Source organism: Zingiber officinale, chromosome 5A (assembly GCF_018446385.1).
Source record: "Zingiber officinale cultivar Zhangliang chromosome 5A, Zo_v1.1, whole genome shotgun sequence".
NCBI classification, from domain to species: Eukaryota; Viridiplantae; Streptophyta; class Magnoliopsida; order Zingiberales; family Zingiberaceae; genus Zingiber; species Zingiber officinale.
Genome location: NC_055994.1, coordinates 121,095,810 through 121,108,947, shown reverse-complemented (window position 1 = coordinate 121,108,947; position 13,138 = coordinate 121,095,810). Strand labels below are relative to the sequence as shown.

Sequence of the window (13,138 nt, the reverse complement as noted above, 5' to 3'; positions counted from 1 at the left end):
AACTTTAAGTTTACTTTGTAAACTTCGTTGAAATTGAAAGTTGTATTAGGGCTTTCAATTTTAACCCTAAAATTTTGTTTTGCCCCCAAGAACGTTTTTTCCCCTCCATTTTTCACCTTTAAAGTTTTGTAACTTTTTATTTTTAGTTATAAGTGCTTAACCAACCTTTCTTGTGGTTTCAATGGCCAAGTGCTTTATCATGCACAATCCCTCTTTGTTGGTAAGTGCATGCTCTCCCTCGCACAGACTATCCTACCATCGATGAGCAAGAACCCCTCTACAACTTAGGTAGCCACCTATTGTCGTCTCTGTCAGTCAGCACACCATCATACCATCTTTGCGGTTCTAGTAGCTACCTCTCTGCTAACAACTCTACTGTGACTATTTAGCATTGCCCAGTGTGGGTCACCATCTAATATATATCACTTATTAACCAAGATTAGAAAGACCATAAGCTGTGATCACATCATCTAAGATGAAGAAATTGTGCATTAATTGGGGATTGGATTTTAGTTGAAGATGATGACCCAATTAGACTTTTTAACAATCCAAATAGACGAGCCAGGATCACTCGAATTCCATGGCCATCAAAAATTAGTATTTCATATCAACTACGATTGACTAGAAGATAACAATTTACTCCTCCCTGCACCACAACGATATTAACACGTTGACAGGAGTTAACAAATCAAATCAACATTAACTGTGTGTCTCTTACCTGATAGTCTCTGACTGAGAATTCAAAATAGCGCTGCTCAACTCTCGTCCAGGTGGGACCAGAAGTTGCAATCTGCCAGCGACTCGTACGACTTGATTGCTTTTGTAGTCTGGGGGAGTTCGTGTATACATCATGGTAGTAGAACCAAGACGATCCTCTCCGAAACCACAGGCCTCAAAAAATAACCTGAAAAAAAAAGTCAAAAATAAAGATGACTGCTACATCCATCATTATATCCATCATAATGGAATCCCATTATTTTCTGACATTAAATGGTGTTGCATAACAAGTCAGGACATAATCATGTATGCGGACGAATAGCTATAAGGATAGTTCATCGATCTACAAGACTAAGCAGTTGATCATGACATATCATAGCTCATGAGACTTGCTAAGATAACATAAATGTAAAACTTCAGCCTATGAAGTACTGAGAACAAGGACACCATGAAGTTTCAAGGAAATGAGATATCATGGAACTCCCATGGCTTCAAAGATCAAGTTTCACGATGTATTTAAAAGAGAATTTACTTGAAATATGAAAAATACTTAAAATGTATGCTGCTTATATCAGGACATGACAAACAATACCCATGAGCATTTTAGTTGCATAGATACCAAATAGCAATAATGTACATGAAGTGCAACTGAACATCATTGGGGGAAACCACTAATGTGAACTTATACTTTGCATGACAGTAAAAACAGCTTTAAAATCACCCACTAACGTGTCTAATTCTATCTCCTATGAATTCTGGAATAAGTAATTTAATTGCATCATTTGAAGTATCATGATGCAGATTGGGGAGAGAAACTATTTTAAAGAGAGTTACATCTATTACTATGACATCAAGAAAATCCACCTCAAAAAGTTGGGAGATATGGCTTGTGGTTTTTTGCGTAATTAAACAAGAGGAGAGTCTAGACATTATTATTAATAGGAAAAAAAACACTCTTAAGCACCAACTCTGCATGACTTAAAGATCAGACAACTCTTTAAGAGAGTAAGTGCTTGATTACTGGGTATAACAATGCCCAATCCAGCATCAAATGGCATATTGACATAATTTGTGAAAAACTCATCATCATTTGTAGACATCAAGCTGCAAGTTGTCAAGCTTAAAATTGTCAATGCAAGCATAGCTGTATGAAAGGATGTCCTTGACAGTTTCTTTTGGCGACAAAAAATGTAGCTTGCAATCCTACAAGATAGCTAGTCCTTGATTAAACATAAACACCAGGTTCTGCTTCCTCTCTAGAATATTTCTACAGTGAGTTGTAGGGCTAAAAAATAATAACAAAACTGCAGAATCAGTAAGTAATCAAATATCCAAAACAGGGATCTTGATAATTCTAATATCAGAATACTTATTAGAAGGTCAACATTGGCGTTTACATTATACATTTCTCAAATTTGTAATGATCAGGTTCAGACACGACTGTTGGTGCAATATTCCCTAAGTACAGGTTGACCTGGTTGACTGAGCTTGAATTGGTTCAAGCTCGAGTCTTGATGTTTGGATTTCGACGTTTGACAATACATGGAGACGACATGGAAATTGCAGGTGCAATTGTTCATGTGGTTAGATTGTGAAGGAGAGTCAAGTAGGTTAAGGTTGACTGGATACTTGACTGGAAAATCCTGGTGAGTGAAGCCAGGTGAAAGACCTAGTGAGTGAAGCTAGGCAGTATGGAAAATCCTGATGAGTGAAGCCGGGTGAAAGACCTAGTGAGTGAAGCTAGGCAGTATGGAAAATTCTGGTGAGTGAAGCCGGATGAAAGACCTAGTGAGTGAAGCTAGGCAGTATGGAATGTCCTGGTGAGTGAAGCCAGGCAAATGAGAAAGACCTAGTGAGTGAAGCTAGACAGTATGAGAAAGTCTGGTGAGTGAAGCTAGGCAAATGAGAAAGACCTAGTGAGTGAAGCTAGGCAGAAGGAAAGCCCTGGTGAGTGAAACCAGGCACAGGAAATCCAGATGGATCAAGTTTGATCAGACATCTGGTGTTGGGAAGCCCAAGTAGGTCAAAGGGATTGACCGGATACTTGGCACGGGAAATCCAGGTGGATCAAGGTTGATCAGACACCTGGTGGAGATAAGTCCAAGTGGGTCAAGGATGACCTGACACGTGGCACGAGGAGAAAAGTCCAAGTGAGTCAAAGGGATTGACCGGACACTTGGTAAGGGAGTTCTAGCAGGTCAAGGGTGACCAGATGCTAGGCATGATGTACCAATAGGTCATGATTGACCGGATGTTGGTTTAGGGAACTTTGGACTTGTTCTTGGGCAAAAACAAGAGCTGGATCGATCAGCCGATCGATTGGGAGAGTCCCCGCGACAAGCCTTCTCCCAATCGATCGGTGGATCGATTGGGGAGAAGTGTCGCGCGAATAGAAAGTCTCCCAATCGATCAGCCAATCGATTGGGAGTCTCCGATCGATTAGGCGATCGATTGGAAGGTGCGATTTCGCACGATAAGCCCTGGATCGATCAACCGATCGATGCAGGCAATTCCCGAGAGCACAGAGGCGCTCTGGATCGATCGACCGATCGATCCAAAGCCTCCCCGATCGATTGGGAGCAATCCAATCGATCGGGATTTGACCGTTGGCGCAGGATATAACTGTTGGCGAGCGTTTCTCTCGGTAGAACTCACGACTTCCATTTCTGATCTTCACCGCATCTCCACAGCATCTCTCTCAGGTTCAGATCGCCAGTTCTTGAAGGTTCTTGGAGGCTTGTGCTGGTGCACATCCAAGTCAAGAGGCGAGGAAGAAGTTAGGGTTAGGGTTTCGTGTGCAAACTTGTAAGTTTTTGCTTGTATTTTGTTTACCCTTTCCTTCTTCTTGTACTGAGAGTTTGTAAGGCTTCTCCGCCTTCGGTAGTTACCGTAAAGGAGAGTTTTCATAATGGAGGGTGCGTGAGTGTGTGGATCCTTGGATTAGTCACCTCTTCTTGAGGTGGATACCAAGTAAATCCTTTGTGTTAGCGTTGTATGTGTTGTTTCTTGTATTTCCGCTGCATATCTTTGAAGAAACAAGCAACGACAAGCACGAGATCGCGCCGAGCTATTAACCCCCCCCCCCCTCTAGCTACATATTTGGTCCTAACAAGTGGTATCAGAGTGAGACCGCTCTTCATCGGAATCATCGCCGGAAGGGGCAACAAAGCTAGAGGGTGAAGAAGTTGAAGCAAATTCATCAAAGTCAAAGAATTCAAGAAGCTCAACTTCAAGATGGAATTCCGAGATGGACTCGGATTCGATACGAGGGTGCCTCCACCATTCACAATGATGAGCTTCGATCTTTGGAGATCAAGGATCGAGAATTTCTTGATGGTAGAGATAGAGCAATGGTTTACTCTAATGGAAGGCTTTGAAGCTCCAAAGAATTCAAAGGGCAAAATTCTCAAGAGGAGCAAGTGGAGCCAAGACCAAATCCAAAGATGTGAGGCCAATGACAAAGTGACCAAACTTTTGGTCAATTTATTGCCGAGCAACATTTTGGAGCAAATTGGAGATTTTGTAGATGCCAAAGAGCTATGGAGCAAATTGGCCAAGATTCATGAGATCCCCTACAAAACAATGAAGAATCCAAAGAGGGCGACTCAATGGAGCAAGAGAACTCTGAAGTTGAGAGATGCTCAACTTCCGAAGAAGAAGAAGTCCAAAAAGTTTCATCTTCAAAGGAGTACAATGAAAAGGGCAAAGAGGGAGCATACTCTTTGTTCCATGTACAAGAGGAAGATGAAGAAGCCTCCACTTCTAGGATTGAGGGGGAGCGACTTTTGTTGACATCGGATCAAGAAGAAGAAGAAGCTTCTACATCCGAGTCAAATGGAGAAGAAGACATTGTATCCTCCAAAAATCAAGAGACATCAAATGGAGGATCAAGTGTCATCCCTACATGTGAAGGTATAAATATTTCATCTAAAAATAAAGATCATATCATATATTTTGAATGTAGGGGACATGGACACTACAAAAGCAAGTGCCCTAAATTGGCCAAGAAAAAGGATCAAGTGGCACCAAAGGACAAGGAGAAGCCCAAGGAGACCGTCCCCACAACAAAAAAGAGCAAGGAGCACATTGTGTGCTTCTCTTGCAATCAAAAAGGACATTACCGGAGCCAATGTCCTAAGAGGAAGAAGGCGGTCAAGCCTAAGGGAGGAAGCATGAGTCAAGGGGGAGCCTCTAAGGTAAAACGAAAGGTATCATTTGTTGAGTCTACCTTGTTAAATAATGGTAAAAAATATGCTAATTCAAATTTTTATCATTTTAATGCTATTTACCATAAAAATAGGGAGCATAATAGTATTAAAGAAAAACATATGACTCTCCATGCTAAGACTACCACATCTAGGGCTAAGAAGGTAGATAACCAACTAGGAAGTAATCCTAAGGATTTTAGGTATTTACCTAAGAAAAAGAAAAATCAAAGTGTTAGAGAAAAAATCCAAGGTTGAGGGATTATGGAGAGAAAATCAAATCTTAAGGTCAAGACTTGATAAATTGGAGAGGACTCTTAGAAAAATCACAAATGATACACAAGGATTCAAGAGTCAAAACCTAGGTCTAGGACAACAAGGGTCATCCAATGGTCATAGAGGTTTGAGATACAAACCTAAGGCTAAGAAGGATGTACCTTCTTATCATAGAGTTCCATATAGTTATGGAACCAACCCTAGGTCAAATGGTCAAGTCAAAAATACTAGGGAGATCATCCCTAAGAGTACTTTTGCAACAACAAACGTGACTAAGACTTCTAAGAAGTCTAAGAAAGTCACTAAAAAGGTCACAAGGGAAGAAATCCCTAGAGTTGATCTAGCAAATGTGACCAAGGCTTCTAAGAAGCCTAACAAGGTCACTAGGAAGGTATCTAGGGAAGTTATCCCTAGTGAATACCTAGAGCATCCAAGGAGAACCAATAGGTTTTGGGTTCCTAGGAACATTTTCTCTACCCCTTAGATGGGTGAGAGAGTGTCAACTCAAATTGAAAGGGTAGTTAACTCAATCATGATGAAGTTGGCACTCTAAGAGCATTTTCAAGGTTATTGTTAACCTTTGAAAATGATAAGGATTAAAGGCTTACTCGTGGAAAGAGTAAGATGTGCCAAAATTTAAGTATTTGGATATAATTTTAATTGGCACAAGAAATCAAGTCTAAAGAAATGTCAAGTTGGAATGTTGGCATTTTATTGGGAGGTTAAAGGCAAGTCTAAGCCTTATTTTCATTTGTTACTCTTTAAAAGAGTAATTTGTGCCAAAAATTTGAGGAATTTGCTTAATTTAAATTGGCACAAATTAGGAAAAGCAAAAGAAATGTCAAAATTGGGTTTTGGCATTTCTTGGGATATTTTGGACAATCTAGGGTTAAATTTTAATTTAGCTAAGGGTTAAGAATACTTAAAGAGATAATCTAGGTATTTCTTTTATGCTAATTTGTCATACTTTATTTGTCCATCATATGTCATGACATCATATTTGTTTTTGCATTCATGTTTATTATGAAAAACAAAAAAATATCATGTCATGTCATACATACATCATATAGTTATAGGAATTTTCTTTTGAAAATTATTTCTTTTTGATATATACCATAACATATCATTCATTATTTTAATTTCTTGCAATTTAAGGACAAATGACATTTATTAACAAATAACATCCTTGGTGGATGTTCATAACTTCAAAATGCCTAGATAGATATGCATGATCCCTAGATTAGGGCAAAACCAAACTTTACATCTCACAAAAGAACTATAAGGTGACTTGTATGTGTTTTAGTGCACATTAGATACAAGTGAGATGTTAGGATGATGAACAAAACTCAAGATGTTGATTTAGTGCATTCTTTAGAGTTTTAAGTTCATCAAAACACATAGTTATGTGTTTTCCAATCATTGGGAAAGCTAATGTACAAGTCATATGCATTGAGCCCAAAGAACATGGTTGGAAATTGATTTTGAAAATGATTTCAAATATGTTTTGGAAAACCTTGAAGACTATCTTTTGATAGTACTCATGATTGAAAAGTCAGACACAAACTAGAAGAAAACACTAAAGTTTTTACAAGTTTTCTAGTTTGTGTTAATCTTGGAAATTAGAAAGTATTTTCATAGAAAACTATTTTTCCTTGATAGTATATGCCCTAAGGAATGTCTACATGAATTTTCATAATTTTTCGAATTTTGTAGAATTTTTGGAGAGTTTCTGAAATTGACTGAAAGTAAATTTCAGTAATTTCAGAGCTTCAATCGATCAACCGATTGAGAAGGCATCTCTCGCGAGCAGAAGCTCGCTGGATCAATCAGCCGATCGATCCACGCAGTCTGAATCGATCAGTGGATCGATTCAGCAGGGTTCAATCGATTGGGACCCAACTCCAATCAATTGGGAATGCTGATTTTGGCTGGGAAAGCTTGATTTAGTCTATAAAACCTTTCCTAATCCCTCAAAACACATTTGTATACATTTAGGGGGAGTTTTCATGATGAAAACAAGGATGGATTGGTTAAGGAAGACTAAGTAGAGGTTTAAGTTGAGGTTTGGTTTCAATATTGAATTTTTGAACTTCAAAACTTCTAAATTTGGGTTTCCTAAAAGTTTAGGGATTCCAAGTCATTGTTGGTGTAATGACAGAAGTTACGTGCATGCCTTTAGGGGGAGTTACTCTTTAAGGACATGAAAATTTATTTTTTATACACCTTGGAAGGTGGTTAATCTTCTTTAGCGAAAATGCTCAAGGTTGGGCATTTAAATGTAATGAAGAGTGGATATCTTCATTATTCATGTGGTGTTTGCTCCCGGATGAGCATTTGATGACAATGAAGGGTATGAGACCTTCATTTGAATCGTGTGTGAATATATCAAGTGGTATATGCTCAAGGATGAGCGTTTAGACTAATGAAGGGTATGGGACCTTCATTATTATGTTGTGAACAACGAGTGAAATTGTAAACGACGTTGGGTAACTCTTCGGGGGAAGAGTTTTTGATGTGTGTCAATAGGGGGAGAATGTGTGGTTAAGTTAGGCCTTCATTATCTAAAGAGGGAGTTTGCCCTCTAGGAAAGGAGAAGATTGAAGGAAATCCTCATTCATATTGGCATGAAGGAAGTTGAGGCTATGGGATTAACCTAACTTACAAGTGGTATTGTCAAACATCAAAAAGAGGGAGATTGTTGGTGCAATATTTCCTAGGTCAAGGTTGACCTGATTGACTGAGCTTGAATTGGTTCAAGCTTAAGTCTTGATGTTTGGGTTTCGACGTTTGACAATACAAGGAGACAAGACATGGAAATTGCAGGTGCAATTGTTCATATGGTTAGATTGTGAAGGAGAGTCAAGTAGGTCAAGGTTGAAAATCCTGGTGAGTGAAGCCAGGTGAAAGACCTAGTGAGTGAAACTAGGCAGTATGGAAAATCCTGGTGAGTGAAGACGAGTGAAAGACCTAGTGAGTGAAGCTAGGCAGTATGGAAAGTCCTGGTGAGTGAAGTCAGGCAAATGAGAAATACCTAGTGAGTGAAGCTAGGCAGTATGAGAAAGTCCTGGTGAGTGAAGCCAGGCAAATGAGAAAGACCTAGTGAGTGAAGCTAGTCAGAAGGAAAGTCTTGGTGAGTGAAACCCGGCACAGGAAATCCAGATAGATCAAGTTTGATCAGACATCTAGTGTTGGGAAGCCCAAGTAGGTCAAAGGGATTGACCGGATACTTGACACGAGAAATCCAAGTGGATCAAGGTTGATCAGACACCTGGTGGAGATAAGTCCAAGTGGGTCAAGGATGATCGGACACGTGGCACGAGAATAAAAGTCCAAGTGGGTCAAAGGGATTGATCAGACACTTGGTGAGGGAGTTCTAGCAGGTCAAGGGTGACCAGATGCTAGGCATGATGTACCAACAGGTCATGATTGACCGAATGTTGGTTTAGGGGACTTTAGACTTGTTCTTGGGCAAAAACAAGAGCTGGATCGATCAGCCGATCGATTGGCTCATGCCCAATCGATCGGCCGATCGATTGGGAGAGTCCCCGCGACAAGCCTTCTCCCAATCGATCGGTGGATCGATTAGGGAGAAGTGTTGCGCGAACAGAAAGCCTCCTAATCGATCAGCCAATCGATAGGGAGCCTCCGATCGATCAGGCAATCGATTGGGAGGTGCAATTTCGCACGATAAGCCCTGGATCGATCAGCCGATCGATCCAGGCAATTCCCGAGAGCACAGAGGCGCTCTGGATCGATCGACCGATCGATCCAAAGCCTCCCCGATCGATTGGGAGCAATCCAATCGATCGGGATTTGACCGTTGGCGCAGGATATAGCTGTTGGCGAGCGTTTCTCTCGGTAGAACTCACGGCTTCCATTTCTGATCTTCACCGCATTTCCACAGCATCTCTCTCAGGTTCAGATCGCCAGTTCTTGAAGGTTCTTGGAGGCTTGTGCTGGTGCACATCCAAGACAAGAGGCGAGGAAGAAGTTAGGGTTAGGATTTCGTGTGCAAACTTGTAAGTTTTTGCTTGTATTTTGTTTACCCTTTCCTTCTTCTTGTACTGAGAGCTTGTAAGGCTTCTCCGCCTTCGGTAGTTACCGTAAAGGAGAGTTTTCATAGTGGAGGGTGCGTGAGTGTGTGAATCCTTGGATTAGTCACCTCTTCTTGAGGTGGATACCAAGTAAATCCTTTGTGTTAGCGTTGTATGTGTTGTTTCTTGTATTTCCGCTGCATATCTTTGAAGAAACAAGCAACGACGAGCACGAGATCGCGCCGAGCTATTCACCCCCCCGGGGTCTAGTTACATATTTGGTCCCAACAACGACCAAATGGAGCAAGACAATTTCATCCTTCTGAAACCACAAATCTTCCATCCTCCCAAAAAAAAAATAATCATGTTACCTTATTATAATGATGGTACAATGAATAAAAGATAAATAGGTACCTCTCATTTTCTGAACACAAGGCTGAGATATCGTATATGCCTCTACTAGTTAGAATCCTGTAAAGAAAAATATCAATGAACAAATTCTGAACATGCTAATAGGTATTCATAATTAAAGTTACAGAAATATAATCGTTATAAAAGAATAATGTAATCAGCTCTCACAACACTAATGAAACTTGAACGAGTTTGGTGTGTCAAATTGTTATACCTAGGGTATGTGATATAGTTAAAAAAAGCTCATAGGTTCAGGAGTCAGATCAACATGACAATAATTTTAATGATTTGCAACCCTTGAAGATGGCTAAAATAAAAGGATATATAGAAAATGCCTAGAGTTAATCTATGTTAGCTCACCTCAAACACTCATCGGATTTGTCTCCACTGTTTTTGTAGTTTGAATTATATTCATTACAATAGAAATGACAATCAGATCTCAGAATACTAACAAAGGAACTTGGTCCCCACGGGGTGTCTAGTTGGCTAAAGGGTGACAGTTTTTCTACAATGGAGCAAGGGGTCAATTCCCGATGAGCGCATGCCCGCAGAGATAAAAAAAAAAACCCTCCCACCCTCTAACCACTTGGCGGTTGGCCCTCTAACCACTTGACGGTTGGCTATAAGCTGACCTCGTGATTTACCTCCCTTCACATAACCTGGAGACGGGCTGTGAGGGACGCCATACGTCACTGTAAACTTCTATAATTATTTTAAAAAGTCCTACCTTGTAATTTGTGCAACTATCTTTCGCCCAATACCTCGTCTCTGTAAAGAAGGGATAACCTGAAAGGAACTGGATATAAATGATAGAAATTTATGCAATATTACACATTCAAAAGGTGATAGAATTGGCAAAAGTATCAATTAACTAAACAGTTGCAAACGGTTCAAAATGAGGGAAAAAACATCCTTTAAAAATGATGCATCTGCCAACTCCATTTGATAGCTTCTAAATATGGTCCAACAATACTATACGACTTAGTGTAACTCCATTATTACTTATCACTTTGCATGCTCGAAATATAAGTTAGGAATAATTATATAAGAAGATAACTACCCGCATATTGAGAGCTGGCAGAACATGGTAGGGCATGTGCATTACTGTGATATTAAAAAATTCCACAGTTACTGTTGACTTGCTGTGATTAAAAAGGAATCTCAGTAATAACCTACACAAAAGGCCTCAAGGCAAGAGAAAACAATTTGAGAAAATGCCAAAGGGTTCAATTATTTCCATCTTTCCATTGTTGATATCTATTTTCTTTATCATCTTATACATATTTTATATGAATGAATTACTTTATCTAGTTTTTTGTTTGGGGTGCTTGCATGGTTTCTTAAAGCATGTGCTCTATTCTGTGTTTGTGAATAAGTAGACAGGTGATGTTAACGTAAATGTATGAGTACACCATGAAGAAAGTGAAAAAGAACAAGAGATTACTAAAGTAATTTTTTTATTAGAACGCTATCCACTTATTTCATTACTCTATAATTGCTATATCAACATAGGAAACAATGTGGTTCGAGTTACAACTTAAGAACTGCTTTCTTATGAATTTATCATACTAGAAAGTTCTTTTTCTGTCAAATTGAGTTTGCAATTGCAATAAAATATCCAAGGTAGTCACAAAATAGTTAACTTGTACCCTTTTATCTTGCTTCTTGCTACCTCTTTCAATGGAAACTTGTAGCTACATTAGCAAAGGTACTTAGTATTGAATTGCATCAGCCTATGTAATTGATTAAACATTTACAAACCATTTTCACTTCTCTATATTTATAGGGTGTAAATTAATAAATAAAAAAATTACAGTAACAAAGATATAAGAAAAATAAAATATTTGATAGTCTTTCTATCAAGCTCTCTGTTTTATGAGCTTTGCAACAATGCTACTACAGTTGAGACTTCATGTCACTTATTATTTTGTTGCCCTACAAGATCATTATGATGGAGAATTGGAGACATCTGAGCCAAATTCTAGGTTCTGAGAATTTGATGTGCACCATGTGGATGACTAGCAGACCTAGCAGTGTAATTTGAATCTGAATAAGTTGCTAGTGTTTTTTTTTTTTGTGTGTATACTTGGTTTTCCTTTCTATGGACATAGAAATGTGCCATAATAATTGATACGCCAGCTTCATATTGCCTCAATAACTCCACAAAGGATTGGATTTGTAATCAACTTGGCACGTTCATGCATAGGGAAAGAATAAGATATGTTAACTCTGATTTTTGCAACAGTTAAAATATTCAGTGTGTACTTCCTCGTAGACTATTCTTAGACATATGGCTGCAATCTTTGAATGCTTCATGCGTTGAGGTAGGGTGCTAAATTTGACACTAGATCCAGTCAGTTCACATTGCGGGTGGAATTGTAGTTGAAAATGGGATCCCAATCAAATACCCATAAGCGAGGGTAACTAATCTAGCACTTAATGATATTTTACAATGCAAGGTCTTTAGTACAGCCTCATCCTCTTTCTTATAAAAAATGAATAAGAACTCGGTTGGTATTGCCTGTTCTCACGTGTATCAATTGCTATTCAATATTCCACTGCGTAAGGTACACACTAGAGAGGATCATGCTTTTTTAAAGAAGATCGATATACGTACTGAACATATATAGCTAAAACATGACTACTTTCTATTCTAAATTAGTATTTGTATTGACTGAACAGTCTCATTGGTTATATCACATAAGAGTATTCCTTGTTCGAACATACCACTACATCATGAATGGAAGCTGCCAATCCACCGTCCGAAACTGCCCGACCAAACCCCACCAGCTGCCGATCCTGCGCCGACGCCGGCACTGCTCTCTGCAGCAACATATCGAGGGGGGAGGGAGAAGACACCACATCCCAACGGGCGCCAGAGCCATATTCCGCCACGAACTTGAAGCGGCAGAAGACTGAAACGACGACGGAGCTATGGGCGAGAGCAACACGAAGCTTGTCAGGGTCAGCGAGCGGGGCGCGGCCGTCGGGGGAGAGGGCTGGGAAGCGGTGGCAGGAGTGGTTGGCGGCACCGAGGAGAGCCCGGAGCTGGAGGGGGTCGACGTAGGAGGAGCCAGCGAAGATGGAGATCGGCGGAGGGGGTCTCCTCGAGGGATTAGGGCTGAAATGGAGGGAAGGGTACGAGGCGGAGATCGCAGCGCAGGCGACGGCCATCAATCAATTTATCGGGATTGAGCTCGAAGGCCTTTTTAGTTTATCAATTTATTAAAAAGGGTTTTTTATATATATAATATGAATTATATATCAGATGATACTGCACACTCAGGTGCGGTGCGCGTGGGCGCCTCTAACGTTACTATATATATATATATAATATGAATTATATATCAGATGATACTGCACACTCAGGTGCGGTGCGCGTGGGCGCCTCTAACGTTACTATATATATATATATATATATATATATATATATATATATAAAACAGTGGGTGCGTAGATAGCATATATATATAGATTTGATACTGCACGCGACGG

The 13,138-nt window shown here is 39.7% G+C and overlaps 1 protein-coding gene across 1 annotated transcript; it reads right to left on the bottom strand.

Moving 5' to 3' along the window:
- Window positions 1-471: 471 nt before the first annotated feature.
- LOC121981511 lies at window positions 472-12,856 on the bottom strand. The gene is made up of 5 exons (XM_042534073.1): window positions 12,371-12,856; window positions 10,371-10,429; window positions 9,647-9,703; window positions 719-904; window positions 472-646 (listed from the first exon to the last, which is right to left on the bottom strand). Exons 1-5 carry the CDS (start codon window positions 12,815-12,817, stop codon window positions 637-639), a joined length of 759 nt encoding a protein of 252 aa, XP_042390007.1. The 5' UTR covers window positions 12,818-12,856; the 3' UTR covers window positions 472-636.
- Window positions 12,857-13,138: the final 282 nt, after the last annotated feature.